We start from the raw sequence: 20,938 nt of genomic DNA, 5'->3' as shown, positions 1-20,938 counted from the left end.
GTGACCCTGGGCAAGTCACTCCACTCTGCATCTGTTGCTCTGCCTTGTTTCAACTCCACAGAATGAGATGCCCCTCCCAGGTTAAGCTCCTCACCTCTAATCTCACCATCACAGTTAACTCAAGCCTTGATTGACACCACCTTCCTCATCCAAAGGATAGAGTACCAAACTCCTCCCAATGTCATCCTTAATAGAAGACAGAAACTGGACTTTTCCTATGCATTCCACTCTGCATCTGCTGGAGGAGAAAGTGAGGCTGGTGACCTTGCACAGCCCTCCCTCACTCAAATCAACCACAAGTCATGTCATCATTTTCCTGATGCCATGGTCCTCTTCAAAAATGAAGGACAAGCACAACCTGTGAGTAGGCCAAGTTGCCTGAATGGGGACCCAGCCAGTTGGGTAACTCAGCATGACCTCTCTCACTCCTTCTCCTCTACAAAGGTAGGTAAATTTTGATGGCCAGAAGTTCCCCAGTTAACTTGGCTTCCTGTATTTCTTTCTTTCTTTCTCTCTTTCTTTCTTTCTTTCTTCCTTCCTTCCTTCCTTCCTTCCTTCCTTCCTTCCTTCCTTCCTTCCTCCCACTTCACTCTGAAGCTCATAGATTGGACCACAATAGGTCCCTGCCCAAGCCCCACTTAAAGGCTATATTTTGGGCCCCCCAGCTCAGAGTGAAGGTCAATGGTAATTGTTTCTCTTTTGACTGGCATTCCTGAGGGTCTTCCCCTCCCAGTTTAATTTTTTTCCTCCTTTTTCTAATTAAAGAGGCCATCCCTTGACTCATTTCTTAAAGAGGCCTCTCCACTGAATGGGCATGACCTCACTCAAAGTGAGAACCTGAAAAGGCCTTAGCCTAAAAGGGCCAGGGTCTCTCATTTCATCCTGGGCCATTTCTAGTCATCCTGATGAATTTCTGGTCACTGCTTCCAGATGGCTCCAGAGGAGAAAGAGAGGCTGGTGACCTTGCACAGCCATCACTCACTCAAATCAAAGTCAACTGAAAGTCATGTCATCATTTTCCTGATGTCATGGTCCTCTTTGAAAACAAAGGCCAAACACAACAACAACTCTGCATCTACTGTTCTGCCTGGTTTCGACTACACTGAACAAGCTGCCCCCATACTAGATACTCCATGGTCTTCCTCCCCCTTCTTGCCTCCTTTTGTGCACTGTCTCCTCCCGTTAGTTTTTAAGCTCCTTGAGGGCCAGGACTTTCCTTTTATTAATTGTATTCCCAGTGTTTAGCAAAGTACCTGACACATATTAGGCACTTGATAAATTTTATAAAATTGGATTTAACATCTCTTTATCTTAGTTTCCTGATCTGTAAAATGGGGATAATAATAGCACTTAATTCCCAAGTCTATTGTGAGAATAAAATGAGATAATATTTTTAAAGCTATGTGCCTGGCACATAGTAAGTGTTATATGAATTTATGATAATTATTTCAAGGTAATTTGATGAGGAAGAGAAGATAAAAAAAGACCTAGGAGAAGGGAAGGGATCATAAAAGTCTTTACAAAGTGAGACCAGCCTAGCAATCCACATACGGAAAACGAAGATTATGAAGACTGTATCTTGTCTAGATTATAACATGCAGTTGGACAAGTGTCCATTGAATTAGTCCATCAGTACATTGGGATGGGTATTTTAATTGAGCATTGAATTGGCCTCTGGGCCACTCTACAGTTCAACAAAGCCAACAATTCTCAAATTTTATATTCCATCTTCTATTTTCACACATTTCCACAAACTCTGCACCATGCCTGGAATGCATTCATTTTTAATCTCTACTTTCAAAGTCTTTTACCTTCTTTCAAGTTACAAATGTGAATATCCCAGCTAAGATGAAAGTCCTGGAAAAGTTTTGATCCCCACCCAGGGAACAGACAGCTACACCACCAGTCCACTGAATTGTCAACAGGAATTTGAAAGTCCTTCAGATCTAGGGATTCTGCGGCAACTCCTCCTCTTACCCACATATTTATCAAATTGCAGTGAAAAGAACGTCAGAGATCCTCAGACTCTGACTTGTATTTCCTGTCATCAGAAGCTCTGTTCTCCCCAAAGCTGGGATTTCAGCATCATCACCTCTCAAAAGCTCCATGGCTACAGTGTCCTCTGTAGCTTGTTAGTTAGAAGAGACCTAGATGACACAGTGTACAGAACGGTGGGCTTGAAGATCTGCGTTCAAATTTGACCTCAGACATTTAGTAGCTTTGTGACCTTGGGCAAGTCACTTAACCCTATTTGCCTCAGTTTCCTTACATGTAAAATAAGCTGAAGAAGAAAATGGCAAACCGCTCTAGTATCTTTGCCAAAATAACACCAAATGGGGTCACAAAGAACAACCAGATCTAACCTACCTAATCTTACAGCTGAAAAAGCTGAGGCCCAGGGAAATTAAACTGCTTGCCCAAGGTCCCACAGGTACAAAAAATAATAATACATAAAAATAAAAATATACAAATAATATACAAATAAACATTAAAAATAAAAGTAATAAGTAACAGAACCAGAATTTGAATCCAGGTTTATCCAACTCCAAACCTAGAGTGTCTATGTATGAAACCTAGGTCTGCCACATTACCCGTTCTTCCCTGATCAAGTAATTTCCCTAATCTCTAAAATGTGGACGTTCAGACACGCAATAACCTACCTCTCAGGGGTGATGTAGTGAATAAAGAGCTGCATGGCAGAATGAACTGGGAGTTGAGCTCTAGGCAGGAAGCCCTGAGTTCTGCTCAGTGTCCATCTGCATTACAATAGAAAGTTCCCTACACTAAAGAAATCATAGATTCACCCGTCTCCCTCGACCTAGAAAAATGTACTAATAATGACATTAATAGGTCCCTGGGTTTCGGGTTGTTGAAGGGTACTTTTGGACAGAGGTGTGTGTGGTGTGTGTGTGTGTGTGTGTGTGTGTGTGTGTGTGTGTGTGTGTGTTCGCGCGGGCGCCTCAGTGTAACAGTCAGTAGATGGATAAAAAGGGTAAAACGAACAGGTGTCCTGTGTCCAATAGGTTACTCCGCAGAAGCAGTAAAGCGGTTTGGTGAGGCAGGCAGGGGCCAAGGTGTCCACCTGTGGGATGCGGCTGTGTGAGGAAGCGATAGTGGAGGAGGTAGTTGCTGGAGGCATAAGAGACTGGCTCAGCAAGGTAGGTAAGTGTTAGATGTGGTCAATTCAGGGATTGGGGAGGGATGATAAGAGCCCATCCTAGGAATAAACGGAAGGGCCAACGTCCCAGAGCTCTGAGTAACACATGGTTTGAAGTTGGATGCCAAATACCTGATTCGCAACAGCTGGTTTGGGGATTCTAAAATGATGCTAATACCAGCCCGGCACTGTGCTCCCTGAGGGCGGGGCTGTGGGGTACCCGAGTGTCCGGGACTCGAGCGATGGCATGGAGCATACGGCCAGGATAGTAGGAATCTGGAAGATCTCATCCCTAAAGTCGCAGCTCGGGCCTTTCCATGCAGCACCAGGGCGCGGAGGAGGGGGGGAACCTCCGTAGATTGCCAGCTGGTCTTTTCTTCTATCGTGTTGAACCTAAAGAAACAGTCTTACAGAACAAATAAAATACGACTTTAATCTAGGATTCTCGGTCCGTAGAGTCCCATAGGGATGGCGGTAGTATTTTGCTTTGACCTCCTTCGGTGTTGGGTCTCTCCACCTCCCCCAATCCCACCCCCAAAGCGTTGGGCAACATGGTTCAAGCCGACTGCATTCTCTGTGTGCAGGGCCCGCCTGCACTGCAGGGAGGGTTCGGGAGGAGTCGATTGTGTTACTTTATTTATTTATTTTTTTAGATTGGGATTGAGGAGAAGTCGTCTCTGTGGGATGTAGGCCGCAAGTGAGTCGAAGTTAGGGCGGGCGGCTGCGGTAGCTACCCCGGCCAGGAGGCCCGTTGGGCCATGGCTAAGCTTGGAAGGCCCCCGAGCGCGGCCGGGGGGTAGGCTGGTAGCGGGGCTGAGCCCGAGGGAGGCCTGCAGCCGGCCATGGCCCGGAGGCGGCGCCGCGCTTGCATCGCGCTCTTCCTCGTTCTGCTCTTCGCCTTTGGCACCCTCATGGGGCTGCGCACGCTGAAGGCGCCCGATGGGCTCCCAGAGCTCGCTCCGGGACTGGAGCTGGGCCCATTTGAGCGCCGTGCCCCCGTGCCCGCTGGGCCCCCAGCAGCAGAGGCGGAGGCCGCCCGTGCTCCGCAGCCGCCACCCCCTGCGCCGCCGCGCACAGCTGCGGGCCCGAGCCCGGCCCCGGCCCCAGTTCCTGCCCCGGGATCTGGTCCGCCTGTCTACTCAGACCTTCACGTCTTCTACTATTCGTGGTATGGCAGTCCACGGGGCCGGGAGGGCCGCTATGTGCACTGGGACCACGTTATGGTGCCGCACTGGGACCCCAAAGTGTCTGCCAGCTACCCCAAGGGCCGCCATAGCCCCCCGGATGACCTGGGCTCCAGCTTCTACCCTGAGCTGGGACCCTACAGCTCCAGGGATCCTGAAGTCTTGCGGGAGCATATGAATCAGCTTAAAGCTGCTGCCATCGGTAAGGACCTCCTTCCCCAAGACTTCCTGGGCCCCAAACAGTGTCTTCCGTGCCCCCCTCCTCATGCAAATACACAAAGGACCTTTCCATGGGCCTCTCCCCCAGGTAATCTATCACCACCCAAGTCACTATTCCCTCAAATTCCCTAAACCCTCGTTTTACAGATGAGGAAACTGAGGCCTAGAAGAGTCAAATTATTTGCCCAAGGTCATGCAAGTAGTAAGTAGGAGAGCCATGATTCAGCAAGTTGTCCTCAGACTCTTAAATTCAGTGCTTTCCTCTACAGTATGCTGCTAAGTAAGCCACTACCCCCACCCCCTCCACTACACCTCATCAGGCAGCCATGCCTTCCCTACCAGATCCCAGATATTGATCTCTGAGCCAGGGATATAGGAGATTAAGGGTGTATGCAGGGTCCTAGTCAGGAATTGTCCATTTTGGGAGACCAACAAATTATTCTTTATTAAGAATAAAAATATAAGTTGGGGGAAGGGGATTCAAAACCTTTGGTTGGAACCCTGATTGGCAGAGCAAATTGGGTTGGGGAAGAGAGTAAATCCAAGCTCAATAGAGGCCATGCTAATGGAATCTTCATTTTCTGCCTGAGATCTTGGGCAAGTGGAGGTGACAGGGGCTGCAGGCTCATTTAAGCAGTTGCAGCAGACTTAATAACAAGATGGAGACTTATTTGAGCTCCCTAAAAAGGTGTGGGTGTTCACAAAGACAGGGGAGTGGAGGGCCCCAATAGTCCTGCAGTACTGAATGACCTCCTTTGCTGCTCTCTAATATAGGCACACAATGTGACCATTTGAGAAAGAACATTACTCTGTCTGGAAGATGAGTGGTTCCTGGCCTGCCCTCTCAGTGGCATGGGTAGACGTGTATTTTAGGGGTCCTTAAAGAAATTAACTTTGGGGAGAAGAGAAATTCTCATGTCTCAGACACTAGGAGACAGTCCTCTGACTACTTCTGGTCCCTCTAGATCCTGCTTTGGCTCAAGGATCCCTTGGGCTTGGGGAGACTATTATTTTGTGATCCATCAGTAGAATTTTTCTTGCTTTTTTCACTAAAAAAAAAAAACAAAACAAAACAGAAAAGTAAAGCTTTCACTCAAAGGAAAAAAAGTTTGGATTGCTAAACTCATTTTCTTGTTTACTCATAGAAGGTCTTCTGTGTGCTAGGACTGGCTTGTATTTCTGCTCACCTGAGGGACAGCTCTTATTTCCCCCCAAAGCTGGGTTTCAGCACTACAACCTTCGGACAGCTCCAGTGCTACAGCATCTTTTAGATTAGAACATTACTTATATTAAGTTCTCCTAAATGAAAAGTAGAACAGCCTTGGCCTCATTCAGGTTTCTCTCTGAAGTTAGAGACCGACTTGTTTGACATTCTAATTAAGAATTTTATCTGTGTAAGTAGAATAAGGAAGTTGGGCCTGGAACTGTTCCCCTCCAGTAAGTAATAGATTACTTGTTCCAGAAGTCAAATTTTGGATCTTCTGCTTATTAGCTGTATAACCCTAGGCAAGTCACTTGCCCTCTCTGAGGTTCCTGTTTCTCATCCATGTAACGGGACTAAACAAGACATTTGCACTCATAGGATTGCTGTAGGAAAAATGCTGTCTACATGTGGGCTATTTTTCCTATTTCGTGTCATAGGGGTCCTGGTCCTGTCCTGGTACCCACCAGGCATGGCTGATGACAATGGGGAACCCTCAGATGATCTAGTACCTGCTATTCTTGATACTGCACATCAATACAGCATCAAGGTAAATAAATCTAGGTGGGGGAGGGGAGGAGGGAGATGGAGAAGCTCCTTTGCTTGCTCCAAGCTGTCTTCTGCCCACCCCAGGCAAGCACTTTCTAGCTTTGTGGTATGGGTGGGATATGAGCCTCCTTTGTTTGTTGGGGTATGATTATTTTCTTGGGCTCCCCCTTTCCCAAGTGTTGAATCCCTTTTCAGGAAGTGGCTAGTTCTCAGCAGGAGCCAACCAGGGAGAATTTAAAGATGCTCTGGGGTACTGGGGTCCCAGAAGCTCTTAGTTCATCTGTAAAATGGAAGTTGAACCAGGTGCTCTCAAAGGCAAGGTCTCTTCCAGCTTGAAGACTCTATGAAGTTTGTAATTAGATTGACCTTTTTCCAAGACTGAGCTAAGGTGCCATCTCCTGAACCCCCAGTTGTAACTTTTCTTCCTTCACAAATTACCTTGTATTTTTCTTACCCGTTTACGTTTTGTAAGTTGCCAGTGGAATAGATGCTCCACGCTAGCAAGTACTGTTTCTTTGCCTTCATATCCCCTGTGCCTATCACGATGCTTACATACAACAGGCACATAATAAAGGCTGCTTAGATTGAGTTAACATTTATATAATGCTTTTTGGTCTGCAAAGCACTTTATATTTATAATATCATTTGATTCTCACAACAGTCCCTTGAGGCAACTAGTACAGGGATTATCATACCTATTGAACACATGAAGAAACCTCCGGTTGAAGATGTTTGGATGACTACTGTGTGTCAGTCGACAAAAATTTATTAAGGGTTTACCATATGCCAGGCACTGGGCTAAGCATTGAGGATACAAGGAAAAGCAAAATCTGGCTCCTGCCCTAAAGAAGCGCACATTCTTATGAGGGTGACAGCATGCAAATGACTTAGATAGAAGATATATATAGGGCAAATGGAAGGTAACTGCTGAGGGAAAGATGGGGATAACAGCCCTGTAAAAGTATTTTCACCTCCATTTAGCAGATGAGGTGTTTATTAAAACCTAGTGTCTATATAGCACTTTAAGCACGTCTTTGCAACTATTATTTTATTCTCATCTCAGAGGTAGGTCCTATTATTATCCCCACCTTACAGATGAGGAAACTGAGGCAGAGGTTAGGTGACTTACTTGCCCAGGGTCATACAGCTGGTGTTTGAGGCTGGACTTGAGTTCCATTCTTCCTGTCTCTGAGTCCAGCACCCCGCCAGCTGCACCACCTAGCTCCTTCTGTTAAATGTCTACTATGTGCAAAGCTCAGAGAGGTTGAGTTTCCTAGAATCGCACAGCTAGTAAATGATGGAGATGGGACTTGAGCTGAGGTCACAAAGCCATAGGTTTTAGGGATGGAATAACAGCCATCAACCAGTCCCTGCACCTAATTTCAGAGCTGGTCCAATGACTTGCCCACAGTTACAGAAGGTAGGCTAGTTGGATTTTTGAAGCCAGATCTGATTCCAAAGCCGGTGCTTTATTACTATTATTACTACATAGTTTTGTCATCTTTGCCTCTTCTTCTCCAACAAGGGTCACTATAGCTGCTTCAAGGTTGTAGATGCCATGTCAGGCCCAACTACTTTAGAAAGGGATAGCTTCCTTCCTGAAAGGGACAGGGGTGTTACAGCCACACTTCCTGCACTGCTCACTCCAAGTAGGGCAGAAAGTAGGGCCTGGGCACACATTCACAACCCATGACTCATCTTTATCTACGGCAGGTGGCCTTTCATATACAGCCCTACAAGGGTCGGGATGACCGGACACTTCATGACAACGTCAAGTACATCATTGATACGTAAGGCTTTGGGTGTGCTGAGCCCAGCATGGGGACCTCCTTGGGTCTGAGCAAAAGAATCCCATCCACCATGATTACCTCTGCTGGGCTGGGGGTGGGGGTATCCCAGCATGAGGGTTTGGGACATGAGAAGTGCAAATGATCCAACATCAAAGGTATAAGGCCAAAGCACTGGGCTGTGGTACATTCTCAGTTGACTACTCACAGGGGGTTTACATGCAAGACCAGACATACATACAACCATACATACGACCAACCAGACTTGGTTATAGAACTGGGTTTCTTCACCTTGCTTTGTTCTGGACCCCTTAGGCAGTCCTGTAAAGCCTATGAAGCCCTTTTCAGTCATGTTTTTAAATACACAAAATGTACATGATTACGAAGGAAACTAATTATATTGAAATAGTTATAAAATTTTTTTTAAGGCTACAGGTGAAGAACTTCAATTCTAGAACTCTCCTAGCCACAGTGCCCCATCCAGGTGCTAGGGTCCAGCAGCTCTGCTCCATCTCAGGTCACAAATTGGGCACGTGCTCCTAACAGGGTTTTCTGTGTTGCTTCCCACACTTCAGGTATGGATCCCATGGAGCATTTTATCGCTATAAAAACAGCATGGGCAAGAGCCTGCCACTGTTCTATATCTATGACTCATACCTGACTCCACCTGAGGCTTGGGCCCACCTCCTGACCCCCTCAGGATCCCACTCAATCAGAAACACTCCCTACGATGGGGTGTTCATTGCCCTGCTGGTGGAAGAGGCACACAAGCGTGACATCTTGTCTGCCGGCTTTGATGGCATGTATACATACTTTGCCTCCAATGGATTCTCCTTTGGCTCCTCCCACCAGAACTGGAAAGCAGTCAAGACTTTCTGTGATGCCAACAATCTGATGTTCATTCCAAGTGTGGGGCCTGGCTATATTGACACTAGCATCAGGCCCTGGAACAACCACAATACCCGGAACCGGGTCAATGGCAAGTACTATGAGACAGCCCTGCAGGCAGCCCTCACGGTAAGGCCAGAGATTGTCTCCATCACTTCCTTCAATGAGTGGCATGAAGGGACCCAGATTGAAAAGGCCATCCCTAAGAAGACCCTCACCCGCCTCTACCTGGACTATCTGCCCCACCAGCCTAACTTGTACCTGCAGCTGACTCGGCGCTGGGCCGAACATTTCATTAAAGAGAAGGAGCAATGGTTGATGTGACTGGATCTGCAGACTCAAGTAAGAGGAATTGAGGAACCACCCGAGTCCCAGCTATATGGAAAGGAGTCAGACTGTGGCACAGCCAAATGAAGCCACAGAAACCTTCATCTCTAAGCTAGGAGTGCTGGTGCTCCTGGGTGTTGCCTTTTTTGACTAGGCCAGATGTGGAGCATGAAAGAATCAAGCTCCTTAGGTTGGCATAGTGGGGTGGGTTGTCTGCAGCAAAGACCAATCCACTCAGTAGCAGTTAACGGTGTGGGGAGGACAGACACAGTCTTACAGGTATCTGAGCCAGTGACCCAGCATTAGGACATTCAATAAAGCTCCAAAATCCTTTCTAGACTTGAACTTTGCTACAGTAGGTCAGTATAAAATGGGGGAGTATTTGTGCTATTTCACAAACAGCTGCTCTGCTCCCAGTGAGGGCAGGGTTGGGGCTCAGCATGCATCCAATCCCTTTCTCAAGCCCCACCTCATGCCTTGCTCCACTCTCCCTGACGAGAGAAGTGGAAATCATGGTCTGCCTCTCCAAGCAGCTTTTCCTTGAGTATATTTAAAAAGAAAATTGCATAGAGTATGAGTGATAGGCAGAAATCAGTGTGAGAAGGCACCTGAACAATCGACTGGCCCCACGCAGCAAAGCCTTCCTCATAGGTAGGGGCAAAGACGAGGGCTTTCCTGAAGTTTACTGAGCCTGGAGGTGGAGTATACAGAGCCCTGTGCTTTGCTTCCTGTGCCCCAAATCACGAGTCTAAATGGCTCAAAACACCTCCTCTTCAGCAACACAACCAAACCCATTATCCAGGGGATTCGCCCGCCTTGCAGTCCTACAAGTTGAGGGGGCAGTAGTGAAAGAGATGCTGTTAATGGTTCTTTTGGGCACCTCAACTTCACGTGTCCCTGTTTGCAAAAATTTAAGTAATGAGCCCCACCTGGCAGAGCCACTTTTCAGTGCTACTGTGATTTGTATTAATTAAATAAATGTCAAGTGCTCTCTTTTCTAGTCAGAAGTGTTCCTTACACCATTAGTGTAAAGGACCCTCATTGATCTATCTAGTCCAGCTTCACTCTGCAGGGTGGGAGATATGTCCAGGAAGGAGAATCCACAAGTCCAAGGTAAGGAGCTTAGTGCTGGCAAAGCCAGAACTAAGACCCAGGTCTTCCTATTTCTACCTGCTTGGCAGCTCATGGCACAGGACAGAGAGCTAAGTTCAAATTCAGCCTCGCTCACTGACTCCAGGCAAGTAACTCCTGTGTGGCTCTTTCTTCACTTGTAGAAGAGGGATGATGACAGCACCTGCCTCGAAGGGTGGTTGAGGAACAAATGAGGTATTTGTAAAACCCACTTAGCACAGTGCCTGGCACACAGTAGGTACTCTATCAATGCTTATTGCTTTCCACTTCCTTCCCCCACTCCAAGCCTTTTTACTACCATACCTCACTATTTGTTGGTAAGTCTGGAGACAGGTTGGGCGACGCATTTAATCTGGTAATGTTCCAAAAACACTCGCTCTGTAGCACTCTTTCTCCTCTGCCCTGCAGGTAGGGGCACACAGGAGGCTGCAGGGGTCAGGGGGGTGCAACACTTGATACTCCTTTAAGTTACACGTAAACCACTGCAGTATCTAGGATCTTCTTGAAAGTAGGCTGCCAAGAGGCCTACCTGGCAACCTTGGCAGACTTAGTGAGAGGTATTGCAGCAAGTGACAATTAGGTAACTCTTCAAGATGGGCAAACATGGTGCATTCATTACCTTGTTTGAATCTCACCACTTTGAAGGAAGTACTTTAGATGAACGAGTGTTTCTATCTCACTCAGGAGGAAACTGAGGTTGCCTGAGGAAGGCTCAAGTGCCGGAGGAAGGACAGGAACCCAGGCACCCCCACCTACACCCGCCATTCTTCCTACTGAACTCTATTAGAGCTCAACCGGCATCCAACAGAAAATCCTTCAGGATTCTAATCATCACCAATACAGCTGTGGTATTCACACCCAGAGAGATGTGAAGTTGCTGTGGTCAAAAAATCTATTCCCCTGTGACGAATCACACGGCAGTGATCCTTTCCCAATTTTGCTCTCGAGGTCTCCAGGGGGAACTGCTTTTGCAGCCTCCAACACTCCTTACGTCCAGCCAGGCCCCCTACTTCACAGAGAAAAATCAAAGCCATCGGTCCCAAGCTCCCCTGCTATTTCACACTTGGAAAATAGTCAACCTAATTTTTCCTTTTGTCCTTTGCTCTAGACTCTAGAAGTGGCCCTTCTTCCTCTCTCAATCCCACCCCTCCCCAAATCTTCTCCAGGAGCTTGCCCCCTCAGTACTCCTTCCCCCTCTTGCTCTCATCATCACCTCTCCTTATCCATAGCTCCTTCCCTTAACACCTTAACATTCCAATAGCTCTCTTCCACCCTTAAAGAAAAATCTTCCCATGACTTCTCCTTCCCAGCAGATAAAATTCCCAAACCTAACTATTCAGTCCTAATCTCTCCTAAACTATGACGATCAAGTTCCTGTTGGATACCTTTACCTTTCATCCCACTGGCATCTTAAAAGCAACATGATCAATATCAAACTCATTCCGCCCCAGCCCCATGGCTCCTGCAAGCATCCTAACTGTGGCCATCAGGACAGCATCAAGTTAGTTAGCAAGCCATTATTAAGCACTTATGCACCAGATACTGTGCTAACCACTGGGGATAAAAAAGGGAAAAAACAAAATAGCTCCATTCTGAAGGAACTCACAGCCTAATGGAGGAGACATGCAGGACAACTTGGAGGGACTCTCAGAAGGAAGGTACTAGGACTAAGGGGCACTAGGAAAGGCCTCTTGTAGGTTTCAGCTGAGACCTGAAGGAAGCCAGGAGGTAAGAGTGAAGAGGGAGTGAATTCCAGGCATAGGAGAACAGCCAGTGAAAATTCGTGAGTCCAGAGATTGAGTGCTGCTGAGGAAGAGGAAGGAAGCCAGCTGTCACCAGACTGCAGAGTATGTGGAAAGAATAAGGTGTAAGACCACTGAAAAATTAAGCAGAAACCAGGTTATGAAGGGCTTTAAATGCTAGAAAGAATTTTTCCAACCTGTCACCCTTACCTCAATCCTCATACCCAATCAGTTGGTTAGTCTTGCCAAGCCTAACTCCCCAACACTGAGCTCATTCAATCCTTTGTCTCTAGTACTCATCCTAGTTAAGACCCTCCCGCTAGCTCATCTGAAATGGCCTTATAATCGCTGTCCCTGCTACCAGTCTCCCAACTTTCATCTCCATCCATCTTCCACACACCTTCCAACTGGATATTCCCAAAACAGATCTGACCATCACTCCCCTACTGAAAAATCTTTCTGAGGCTCCCTATTGTCTCTATGATCACACCTAGACTCCTCAGGTTGGCCTTTAAAGTCCAGTGTGACCGACTTCCAAATCCTAAGTTTTCAGTCTCACTTTATATCACTCTCCTTTACTTCTCCTGTTTCACTGACAATGGTGTCTGTTCCACTCCACAACAGTCCGTGTTCTGCCTGTGTCTTTTCATGGGCCTTTCCCCACACTTGTAATGAACTCCATTCCCAATTTTGCCCTCTTAAAAGTATTCCCTCCTTCCATTAAGGCTAGTTCAGTGCTAATGACACTTCCTGCTCTAGGCCCTTCACAATCCCCATCCTCATATTCAGGTTCCTTCTCTCTTCAAAATTACTTTCAAGATCTTACTTTTGTTTGTTTCTGTCTCCACACACATCGCAAACCTCCCAACAGAAGTTCCTCAAGGGAAGAGATCATTTTCTTTTTTTTTGTTTTCCTGGAATCTCTGGTACGTACCAGTATCTGGCACACAGTAAGCACTTCATAAATAGTGGTTGAATGTAATGGTTAGGCATTCCTCAAAAGCCAGAGACCCAGTCATTCACTGAGCCCATATTCAAAGCCTTTCCAGACTAACATTCCCAGATTCCCCTTCCTGATGAAAATGATTTCAAGAGCCCAAGACAACAATTACACCATGACTTCAGTGAAGATTGACAACCTGATATTTTAAAAGTCTAAACCTCATATTGGTCACACCTCAGGCTTGATTTCTGATTATTAGCAAACAAGTAAGGTTTTACTCCACCGTCTTATCTCACTACCAGATTCCTTGGCATTTACAATACCATTGGACTCTGCAGATAAGAGGAAGAGGGACAGGGAAGATAATAAGCATTTATACAGCACCTACTAGGAGCCAGCCATGGTGTTAAGCACTTTATAAATATCATCTAATTTGGAAACAGACACTGCCCCAAGAAGTAACACAGAGCATAACCAATGCCTTTTGAGATTTTCTTCTAGTTCCAACCCCAGTAGCAAAACAAAACAAAACAAAAACAAAAAAAAATAAGACATTGATCATTTGGTACTAACATTAGTAGTCACAAGCCCCTGTCCCACCAGCCATCAGCCAAGGATCCAAATGGGAGATCTATTCAGACCTCAAACCTCTGGAGGAAAGAGAAGCAAGTGCTTAGACCACTTTCCCAAAAGTGAACCACTTCTTCCAGTGTCAGAACAAGGCCATCCTCAGGAACTTATACAACAAACACTGAATGTAATCATGTCTCTTTTTCCATCAAACCAATGGAAACAATCAGTCTACATAAGTTCAGACGAGCAGTCTGAGGTTCCACTGGAATCTCCAAGACTTGAAGAGGTTAAGTCTGTAGAAGTGGCCCCAATGACCTCATTAAACAAGGTCACACCAATTGACAGACACACAGTGCCTAGCTCCAGTCCTTGTAATCTCCCCTTCTCTTTTCATGAGCAGGGCTCTTCTGAAGGGACCAAGCCGTACTTCTTCTGGAGGATGGCTGCAGTCTGTGTCAGTGCACTAGAGGAAGCAACAAAGGACAAAGTGTGTTTTAAACCTGCAGACTCTTACACAACCAGAATTTCCTAAATCATATGCTTCATCCTTCTCTTTTTACCAGCAGGGAGAAAAAAAAAACCCAAAACCCACCCCCTTTTCTACCCACTCTGAGAGAACATACATACCAGCCTGGCCGAATAATTCTGTACTTTCCAGGAACTGACAAGTCTACAACTGTGGAGCCAAGTCGACATTCAGGACTTTTTACATCTCCAATTGGTCCTCCATCAATGACTAAGGACAACTGAGGCCAGAGATCCTGGAACTCCTAAAGGCAGCACAAATGAGGTTAGGGTGAACATTCACCAATGTTCTCTACAGTGATACTGCATTGTACACACCTTCTAAATAACACAGAGCAAGCCCAAAGTTGTCTAACTACAAAACACCAAACTCTTAGAGGGTTTGTTTACTACAACTCCGTACTACACAGGGAGATATTTTCAGCTGTTTAGGCCATATCCTGAAGCTGCTGTGCACAGATGCTTACTACCATACAATAATATCTTGCTAAAATGGTTCAAGTTCTCCATAGTAGGCAACCCAAATTAGTATAAAACCAGAATCATTCTAGTGAGTCCTGCTCTCCTCTTTCCCCATCTTTGAAGTGGGGGGTAAGGGGGAATGAGTGAAGGGAAGAAGGTTTAGCCCCTTGTGGGGTCCTGACTGGGGAAAAGCCATAAAAACTTGAACTCGGTGAAAGGTAGAAACCTGATGAAACAGTGACCTGGTAACAAATCATAACTTAGATATTGAATCATTAGTACTGAGTCAAAACTCAAGATACTATGATCTATGAAAGGCATAACAAAAATATCATGACCCACATGTGACCAGTACATGATAAATACACAAATTTATGTCTGGGCATAACATTGGCTTAACGCCCAAGCTCATTACTAAGCAGAAAACCAAAAATATCCACCAATCAGTAGTGATGCACTCTCTAGCTCCTCCTCCCTTCATCTATTTTCTAGAATTACCATGGGGATTTTGGTGGGTTCTTTAGCCGGGATCCATCGAACTGTCTGGCTGCCACCCCAGACTGAAGATTGCCCCTATTTTTAAGTTCACAATGATTAACTACCTACTGTCAATCTGGAAATACTTGGTCTCTTCCTTTGGTATCAAAAGAACAACCCATGGTTATGGGGGAAGTACAAGGGTTCCCCAGCCAGGGGAATTCTGGACCTTACACCCCCAATTAGTGTAAATGCCACAAAGGAATTGGACTAATGATATTACAAAAGGAATGAAAATTACAACATAATGCAAATGACTATTCAGCCTAAATTACTTTACAGATTCAGTGCTATATTAAATTGCTAAGGAGGGATGTAAAAAGTCCTAGCCTCATTCTGTACACCTTTCAGATTTGTGGGTGCCAAAAAAGATGTCATAAGCCAACAACTTAATAACCAGATAAAAAACCAAGAGGAGTTCCTTGTAGAAATGAAGTGCTACTCATCCTTTTTGCTTATTCTTGCTGTGTTAGAACAAAGTAAATCTCCTTTGTCAAATGTTTAAAAAAAACTGCTAAGGAGTTACTTTCTAGAACTGGACAAAATTCATCAGGAGGAACAAAGGGTCAAGAACCTCAAGGGAAATAATGGGGTGAGAGGGGAGTAGGAATGAAGGGGACACAGGATGATCAGATCTCAAACCTGCAGAGAAAAGAGCAGCAAGTGCTTAGACCACCGTCCCCAGAGTGAGCCACCCATTCCAATGCCAGAACAAGGCCACCTTTGGGAGCTTCTAAAACAAACGCTGAATGTAATTGTGTCTCTTTTTCCATTAAACTAGTGGAAAAATCAGTCTCATAGCACAGTTAAGCACAGTCTGAGGTACCCCTGCAATATCACCAGTATTATAAAGGCGTAATCTTTGAAACTATTTGGTATTGCACCTTGCAATTGGGGAATAGCTAAACACATTTTGAATGTGAATGTAAGGTATATCATTGTGTTATAAGAAATGATGAATATGAGAAACACAGAAAAAATATGAGAATACTTGTAGAAGCGAAGCAGATGGAAGAAAGCCAAGTGAGGAAAATACTCAATGACCACAATAATGTAGATGAAGATTAATATTAAAAAACTTCAGAAAAATATTAAATTGGATGACCAATCTTCCTTCAGAGGACAGATGATTAAGCATATTTTCCTCTTCTTTATAGAGGGGGAGTGAGCTTTGGGTACAGAAGGCTGCATAAGCTATCAGAGGTCTCACTGTATTTGGTTTTCAGGGAAGGGCCTCTTTTAATGTTTTTCTCTTAAATTTATTGGGGGGGGGGAGGATGTCCTGGAAGGGGGAAAGAGTCATCCACAGGTGTATTAAGGTGGCTCTGCCCCTTAGGAAAGATGGGAAAGGGCATGGCTTCTTTCCCACTCAACATGGAATACACAGAAGCTTCAAGGTAAAGTGGAAAGAAAGCTGAACTTGGCGTAACATGACCTGAATTTAAATCCCAGCCATGTCCCTCACTACCTATGTGACCTTAAAGAACTCATTTAACCACCCTAGACCTGTTTTGTTTTTTGATCTATAAAACTGGAGGACTGGACTACATATACTCTAAAGTTCCTTCTGGTTCTAGATCTCTAATTCTAATCAAAAGGTAGAAGCAGTGACTTTTCCTGTGGTCACAGAGCCAGGGGAAGAGGACCTAATCACCTCAGTCCAGAGCTCTCTCAAGGCTCTGATACATCTGCAGCCTACGGTGAAATCATAGTTCTGTGGTTGGGGGTGGGCAGAGGAGGGAGCACACAGTGACAAAATTTACCTTAACATTCAAAGAACTTGGCTGTGAGCTAATGTTGGCACTGGTGAGGGCGAGGGGTCCTGAGAACATCTGAGCCAAATCTCTCATGAAGGCATGATCGGGTATCCGAATACCTACAAGCTAAATGGCAAAGAGAAATGCTTCAGTCAAGAAGCCTGAAGCTGGTAAAAGCCCAAGAACCTACTGAAAGCAATTGTCCGATCCTGAGCCATTAAGGAAACTAAGCAGGAGATGGAAAATGAGGCAGCACAGAGCAGTGGGAAGAGCACAAGCCCAGGTGTCTGTGTTCTAGTCCCAACTCTGCTACAAATTCACTGTGAGCCTCAGTTTCCCTATGTGTAAAATGGAGGAGTATAGAGTCTCTCCCACAGATCACACTTTTCAGGTTTATACTCACAGGTGTGAATGGATTCAGGTCCTTGCTAAGCTCTCCTGAACGTTCCATCACCAGGGTCACAGGGCCAGGCAGCAGGTCCTCCAGGAGCTCTCGGGGGACCCTCACCTGGCAATACCTGAGTAAGAAAAAAGGCCAAGTTCAGTGTCTGAGGAGCAGTCATTGCAGGTCAGCCCATGATTTCCACCACACATCCTTACTGCACATGACAGCTAACAGCAGCCACCCAAACCCTGCCTCTTCCTAATGACATCCCTCTCTGGCCCCGAACCTTTAGGGTCAGGGCTACCTCATACTCCAGCCCTTAGCCTGTCACTTCAGGCCCTTAACAGTCTGGCACCACACGTGGCCTACCCTCTCCCCCAGTTCTGTACCTTTATTCACGGCACTGCTTATGTTTAGAACATCCTCTCCACTATTGAAAACCTATCTATCCCTTCAAAGTACTTCATTTCCTTCATAAAGTATTTTTTCTGGAAGCCAAATATGAGTCAATGTTAAACACACTGGAGGTGGACTCAGTCTATTTTTCAAATGTTTTAATAATGTTCTTTATTTTAGCCTTTAGTCTAATACCACAATTTAGTTCCAAATAGATATTCAACCTTAAAGTTTTTGTCCAAAAAAAGAGAATGGGAGGAACCATCATGCAGAACTATGCCAGGTCCACTTAACCAAACAAGAGATAAAAGTGATTATAGAAGATCATAATTATTATAATCGGCCCTCACAGCCATCACTGGGGAAGTAACTCCTGTGGAAAAGGGGTCATTCATCACCCCAACTGCCGGCCAACTCCCACTCACAGGCAAGCAAGCTGATCTAGCTGAAGGAGCGAGACATCCTGAGGAAGAATGTGCCAGGCAGATTAGGCCGCCACCACCACTCTGATCACAATCTCCCTTCAGACTCTGATGCGCCCAGCACAGGACCGTGAATGCCAAGAGCCATGGGAATAGTGTCCCCCAATCACCAGACCTGCCTCCAGGGTCCTGACCCTGCAGCCATCATTGAGAAATCATTGTATAGGAGAGGCCTACCGTCCTCATCACCACAGCAACAAGGGCTGACCAACTGCCACCAAGAGGCCTGGGAGTGGCAACAACTCCCTGGGACCACCAGTTCTACTTTTAGCCCAGGATAAGCAATTCCTGTGGAGAAGGGGCCAACTACACCTGCCAACTGCCAGCCCACCACTGCTCACAGGACAAGCAAGTCAGACTAGCTAAGGCAGCGTGGCACGTTGGTAGAGACAGAAAGCAGCATGTTGTAGCCAAGCCAAACCACCACCACCCTGATCACCATTTCTCCGGGTGGAGAGAGCTCAGGTCCAACCAAGAGCCTTGGGAATAACTAGGCTCTCAGTCCATTCCCCATAGTGATCAGCCTAAGAAGCAACCCCTGTGGTGATGCAGCCTTGTAACTGGTACTGCAGGTGCTCTAGCCACATCTACTGGAGACCTGGAAAGTCCCTGCTACCAACATCTCTGGCACTCTCAAACAGTTCAGGGTCAAAAACCGATGATTTTACCAGTGGAAACTGAGAAAAGGCATCTGCCTTGCTGCTGGACGTCAAGAACCATGGGACCTTTCCACTGGACTGGAAGCTGGATCTTCCAGATATGTGGGCTCTGGCATCAGCTTGGGAGCTCACTGAGAGTAGGGGCCAGCTTACTTTGATTTGTATGTCCAGCATTTAGCACTGTGCTTTGCACATGGTTAGCACTTAATTGATGATCATTCACCCATAAAACTATTCATGTCAAATACATAAATTAAATGTGTCAGGGATGTCTGATGTCCAGCCAGGTGAAGGCAGTGGTGTAGGAGCTATAGAGCAGGCCCAAAAGGTAGGACGATTTGGATTCAAGTCTATAGAGGCTCTGATGCATAATGGCTGTGACCCTGGGCAAGTGACTTGGCTTCTTAGGGTTCAAAAGCGCTCTAAGACTCTAAGTTCAGAAAAAGTGCCAACCCGTGATGATAAAAGTTTCCTCTTCAGAAGTGCCCTCTGCCAGTGAAATCACAGGTCTAATCCCTAACTCAGTAAAGCTGGAGCAAGGGAAGCAGTTAAACTGGGAAAAATAAATCTTCAAGGTATGGAGTCTTCCACAATACCCTTTTCTAAAAGTGATCATTCCCTTCTCTGAATCTCTAGCACACTCTGTCCACAACTCTCCTAAGCCAAGCATACTCTCTCCAGAATTACATAATTTTGAGGCTTCAGGACTATAAGCCTTTTGAGGACAGAAACTGTCTCACTGTTCAGCATACAACACAGCGGTGATTTAACACGATGAAGGTCTGATGAAATGAACTGAATTCTCTCACTCTCGGAGCATTTTTGCACACATAGATCCCTAGCTACAAAGGGTCTGACCAGTCCTTTGCAGCTGAGTTACGTTCACAGAATGACAATGATGAAAGTAACCTACCATTCATAGGGTCTTAAGGTTTGTGAAGTGCTTTACACATATCATCCCATTTCGTCTTAACAACAACCCTGGGAGGTGGGTGCTGTTGTCAGCCCCATTTTGCAGCTTTAGAAACTGAGGCAAACGGAGGTTAATGACCCGCCTGAGGGTCTGAGGCTGGATCTGAACTCCTGCAGGCAGACGGGCCTCCAGGGGCAGCTCCAAAGCTGGTGGGCCCCCTTCACTCCCCCTCCCTGCACAGGCTCCGGTCCCGGGTGTCCGCGGGCAGCAGGTGGGGGGGAGGAGTCCCAGACTCACCTGTAGATGTCGGCCACGCGGCCCAGGCACACCGCCAGCGGCTTGGTCTGGCTGCGGCCCTTGAGGCTGTACACAGCCCCGAGGGCCGCGGAGCAGCAGGCCGAGCAGGCCACGCCGTACAGCGTGTCCGTGGGGAGGGCGACCAGCCCGCCGGCGCGGAGAGCGGTCACTGCGGCCGACAGAGCTTCAGACCAGTCTGGAAAAACAAACGCAGAAGGCGTGGGAGAGGTGCCGGCAGAACTGCCCCGCCCACTAGGGCAGCGCATGCGCCCCCACGGGGGCCCGCCTCGCAAGGGCAGCCTCAGCTGGGATGGCGCATGCGCCCCTCCCCTTTCCCCCCCCCGCCCCCGGAAAAGTAGTTCACATTAAGCCCCACTTCAGCTCAAGCAACGCATGCGCCCTCCGGGATCCCGTGCTCAGAAGCATCCCGGACACCGCACCCCCGCCCCCCACTTCCTCCCCGCTCGGGCAGCGCTAAGCGCCCCGCGGCGGCCCGACTCTCACCAGCGGCGTACTGCTCCGACCCCCGCCGCCTCCCTCACCTTCCAGGTCTTGCTTGGAGCCAGCGGCCCGCCCGGCACGAGAGCCAGCGACACCCCGAGGCAGCTGCAGGAGCCGGGCCCCAGGTCCGGAGGGCAGGAGACAACCGACTTTGGGGGCCAGGGACCCTTCTCCCAACCCCATGGCTGCAGCCTCCACGGCCGCCAGCACGGCAGACGGCGGCGTCCGGACCGGACCCATCGAAGGAAAAGCGCTTCCGTGAGGAAGTGACGTGAGTCCTCGCAGACCCCGCCTGCGCCGCCTTAAAGGGGCAGCGCGCCTCC

General features: G+C 47.0%; 2 protein-coding genes across 2 annotated transcripts; one reads left to right on the top strand and one right to left on the bottom strand.

Moving 5' to 3' along the window:
* Positions 1–3,708: 3,708 nt before the first annotated feature.
* On the top strand, positions 3,709–10,316 carry MANEAL (mannosidase endo-alpha like). Its single transcript, XM_036747964.1, has 4 exons — positions 3,709–4,543; positions 6,202–6,311; positions 8,024–8,100; positions 8,673–10,316. Exons 1-4 carry the CDS (start codon positions 4,000–4,002, stop codon positions 9,307–9,309), a joined length of 1,368 nt encoding a protein of 455 aa, XP_036603859.1. The 5' UTR covers positions 3,709–3,999; the 3' UTR covers positions 9,310–10,316.
* Positions 10,317–13,396: 3,080 nt separating this feature from the next.
* On the bottom strand, positions 13,397–20,873 carry YRDC (yrdC N6-threonylcarbamoyltransferase domain containing). The gene is made up of 6 exons (XM_036745535.1): positions 20,657–20,873; positions 20,115–20,310; positions 17,386–17,500; positions 16,989–17,108; positions 14,329–14,471; positions 13,397–14,164 (listed from the first exon to the last, which is right to left on the bottom strand). Exons 1-6 carry the CDS (start codon positions 20,853–20,855, stop codon positions 14,092–14,094), a joined length of 846 nt encoding a protein of 281 aa, XP_036601430.1. The 5' UTR covers positions 20,856–20,873; the 3' UTR covers positions 13,397–14,091.
* Between the last annotated feature and the right edge of the window lie 65 nt (positions 20,874–20,938).

The sequence above is a fragment of the Trichosurus vulpecula genome, chromosome 2, assembly GCF_011100635.1.
Source record: "Trichosurus vulpecula isolate mTriVul1 chromosome 2, mTriVul1.pri, whole genome shotgun sequence".
Classification (NCBI taxonomy): Eukaryota; Metazoa; Chordata; class Mammalia; order Diprotodontia; family Phalangeridae; genus Trichosurus; species Trichosurus vulpecula.
The sequence above is the reverse complement of the archived record's forward strand: the minus strand, read 5'-3'. Positions and strand labels throughout refer to the sequence as shown.

Coding starts and splice junctions, on each gene's coding strand:
- MANEAL (XM_036747964.1), top strand. CDS start 4,000: ATGGCCCGGAGGCGGCGCCGCGCTTGCATCGCGCTCTTCCTCGTTCTG. Junction 4,544..6,201: donor GCTTAAAGCTGCTGCCATCG/GTAAGGACCTCC, acceptor TTCGTGTCATAG/GGGTCCTGGTCCTGTCCTGG. Junction 8,101..8,672: donor GTCAAGTACATCATTGATAC/GTAAGGCTTTGG, acceptor CCCACACTTCAG/GTATGGATCCCATGGAGCAT.
- YRDC (XM_036745535.1), bottom strand. CDS start 20,855: ATGGGTCCGGTCCGGACGCCGCCGTCTGCCGTGCTGGCGGCCGTGGAG. Junction 17,109..17,385: donor ACCTGAATCCATTCACACCT/GTGAGTATAAAC, acceptor TTTGCCATTTAG/CTTGTAGGTATTCGGATACC. Junction 14,472..16,988: donor CAAGTTCTTTGAATGTTAAG/GTAAATTTTGTC, acceptor TGCTGCCTTTAG/GAGTTCCAGGATCTCTGGCC.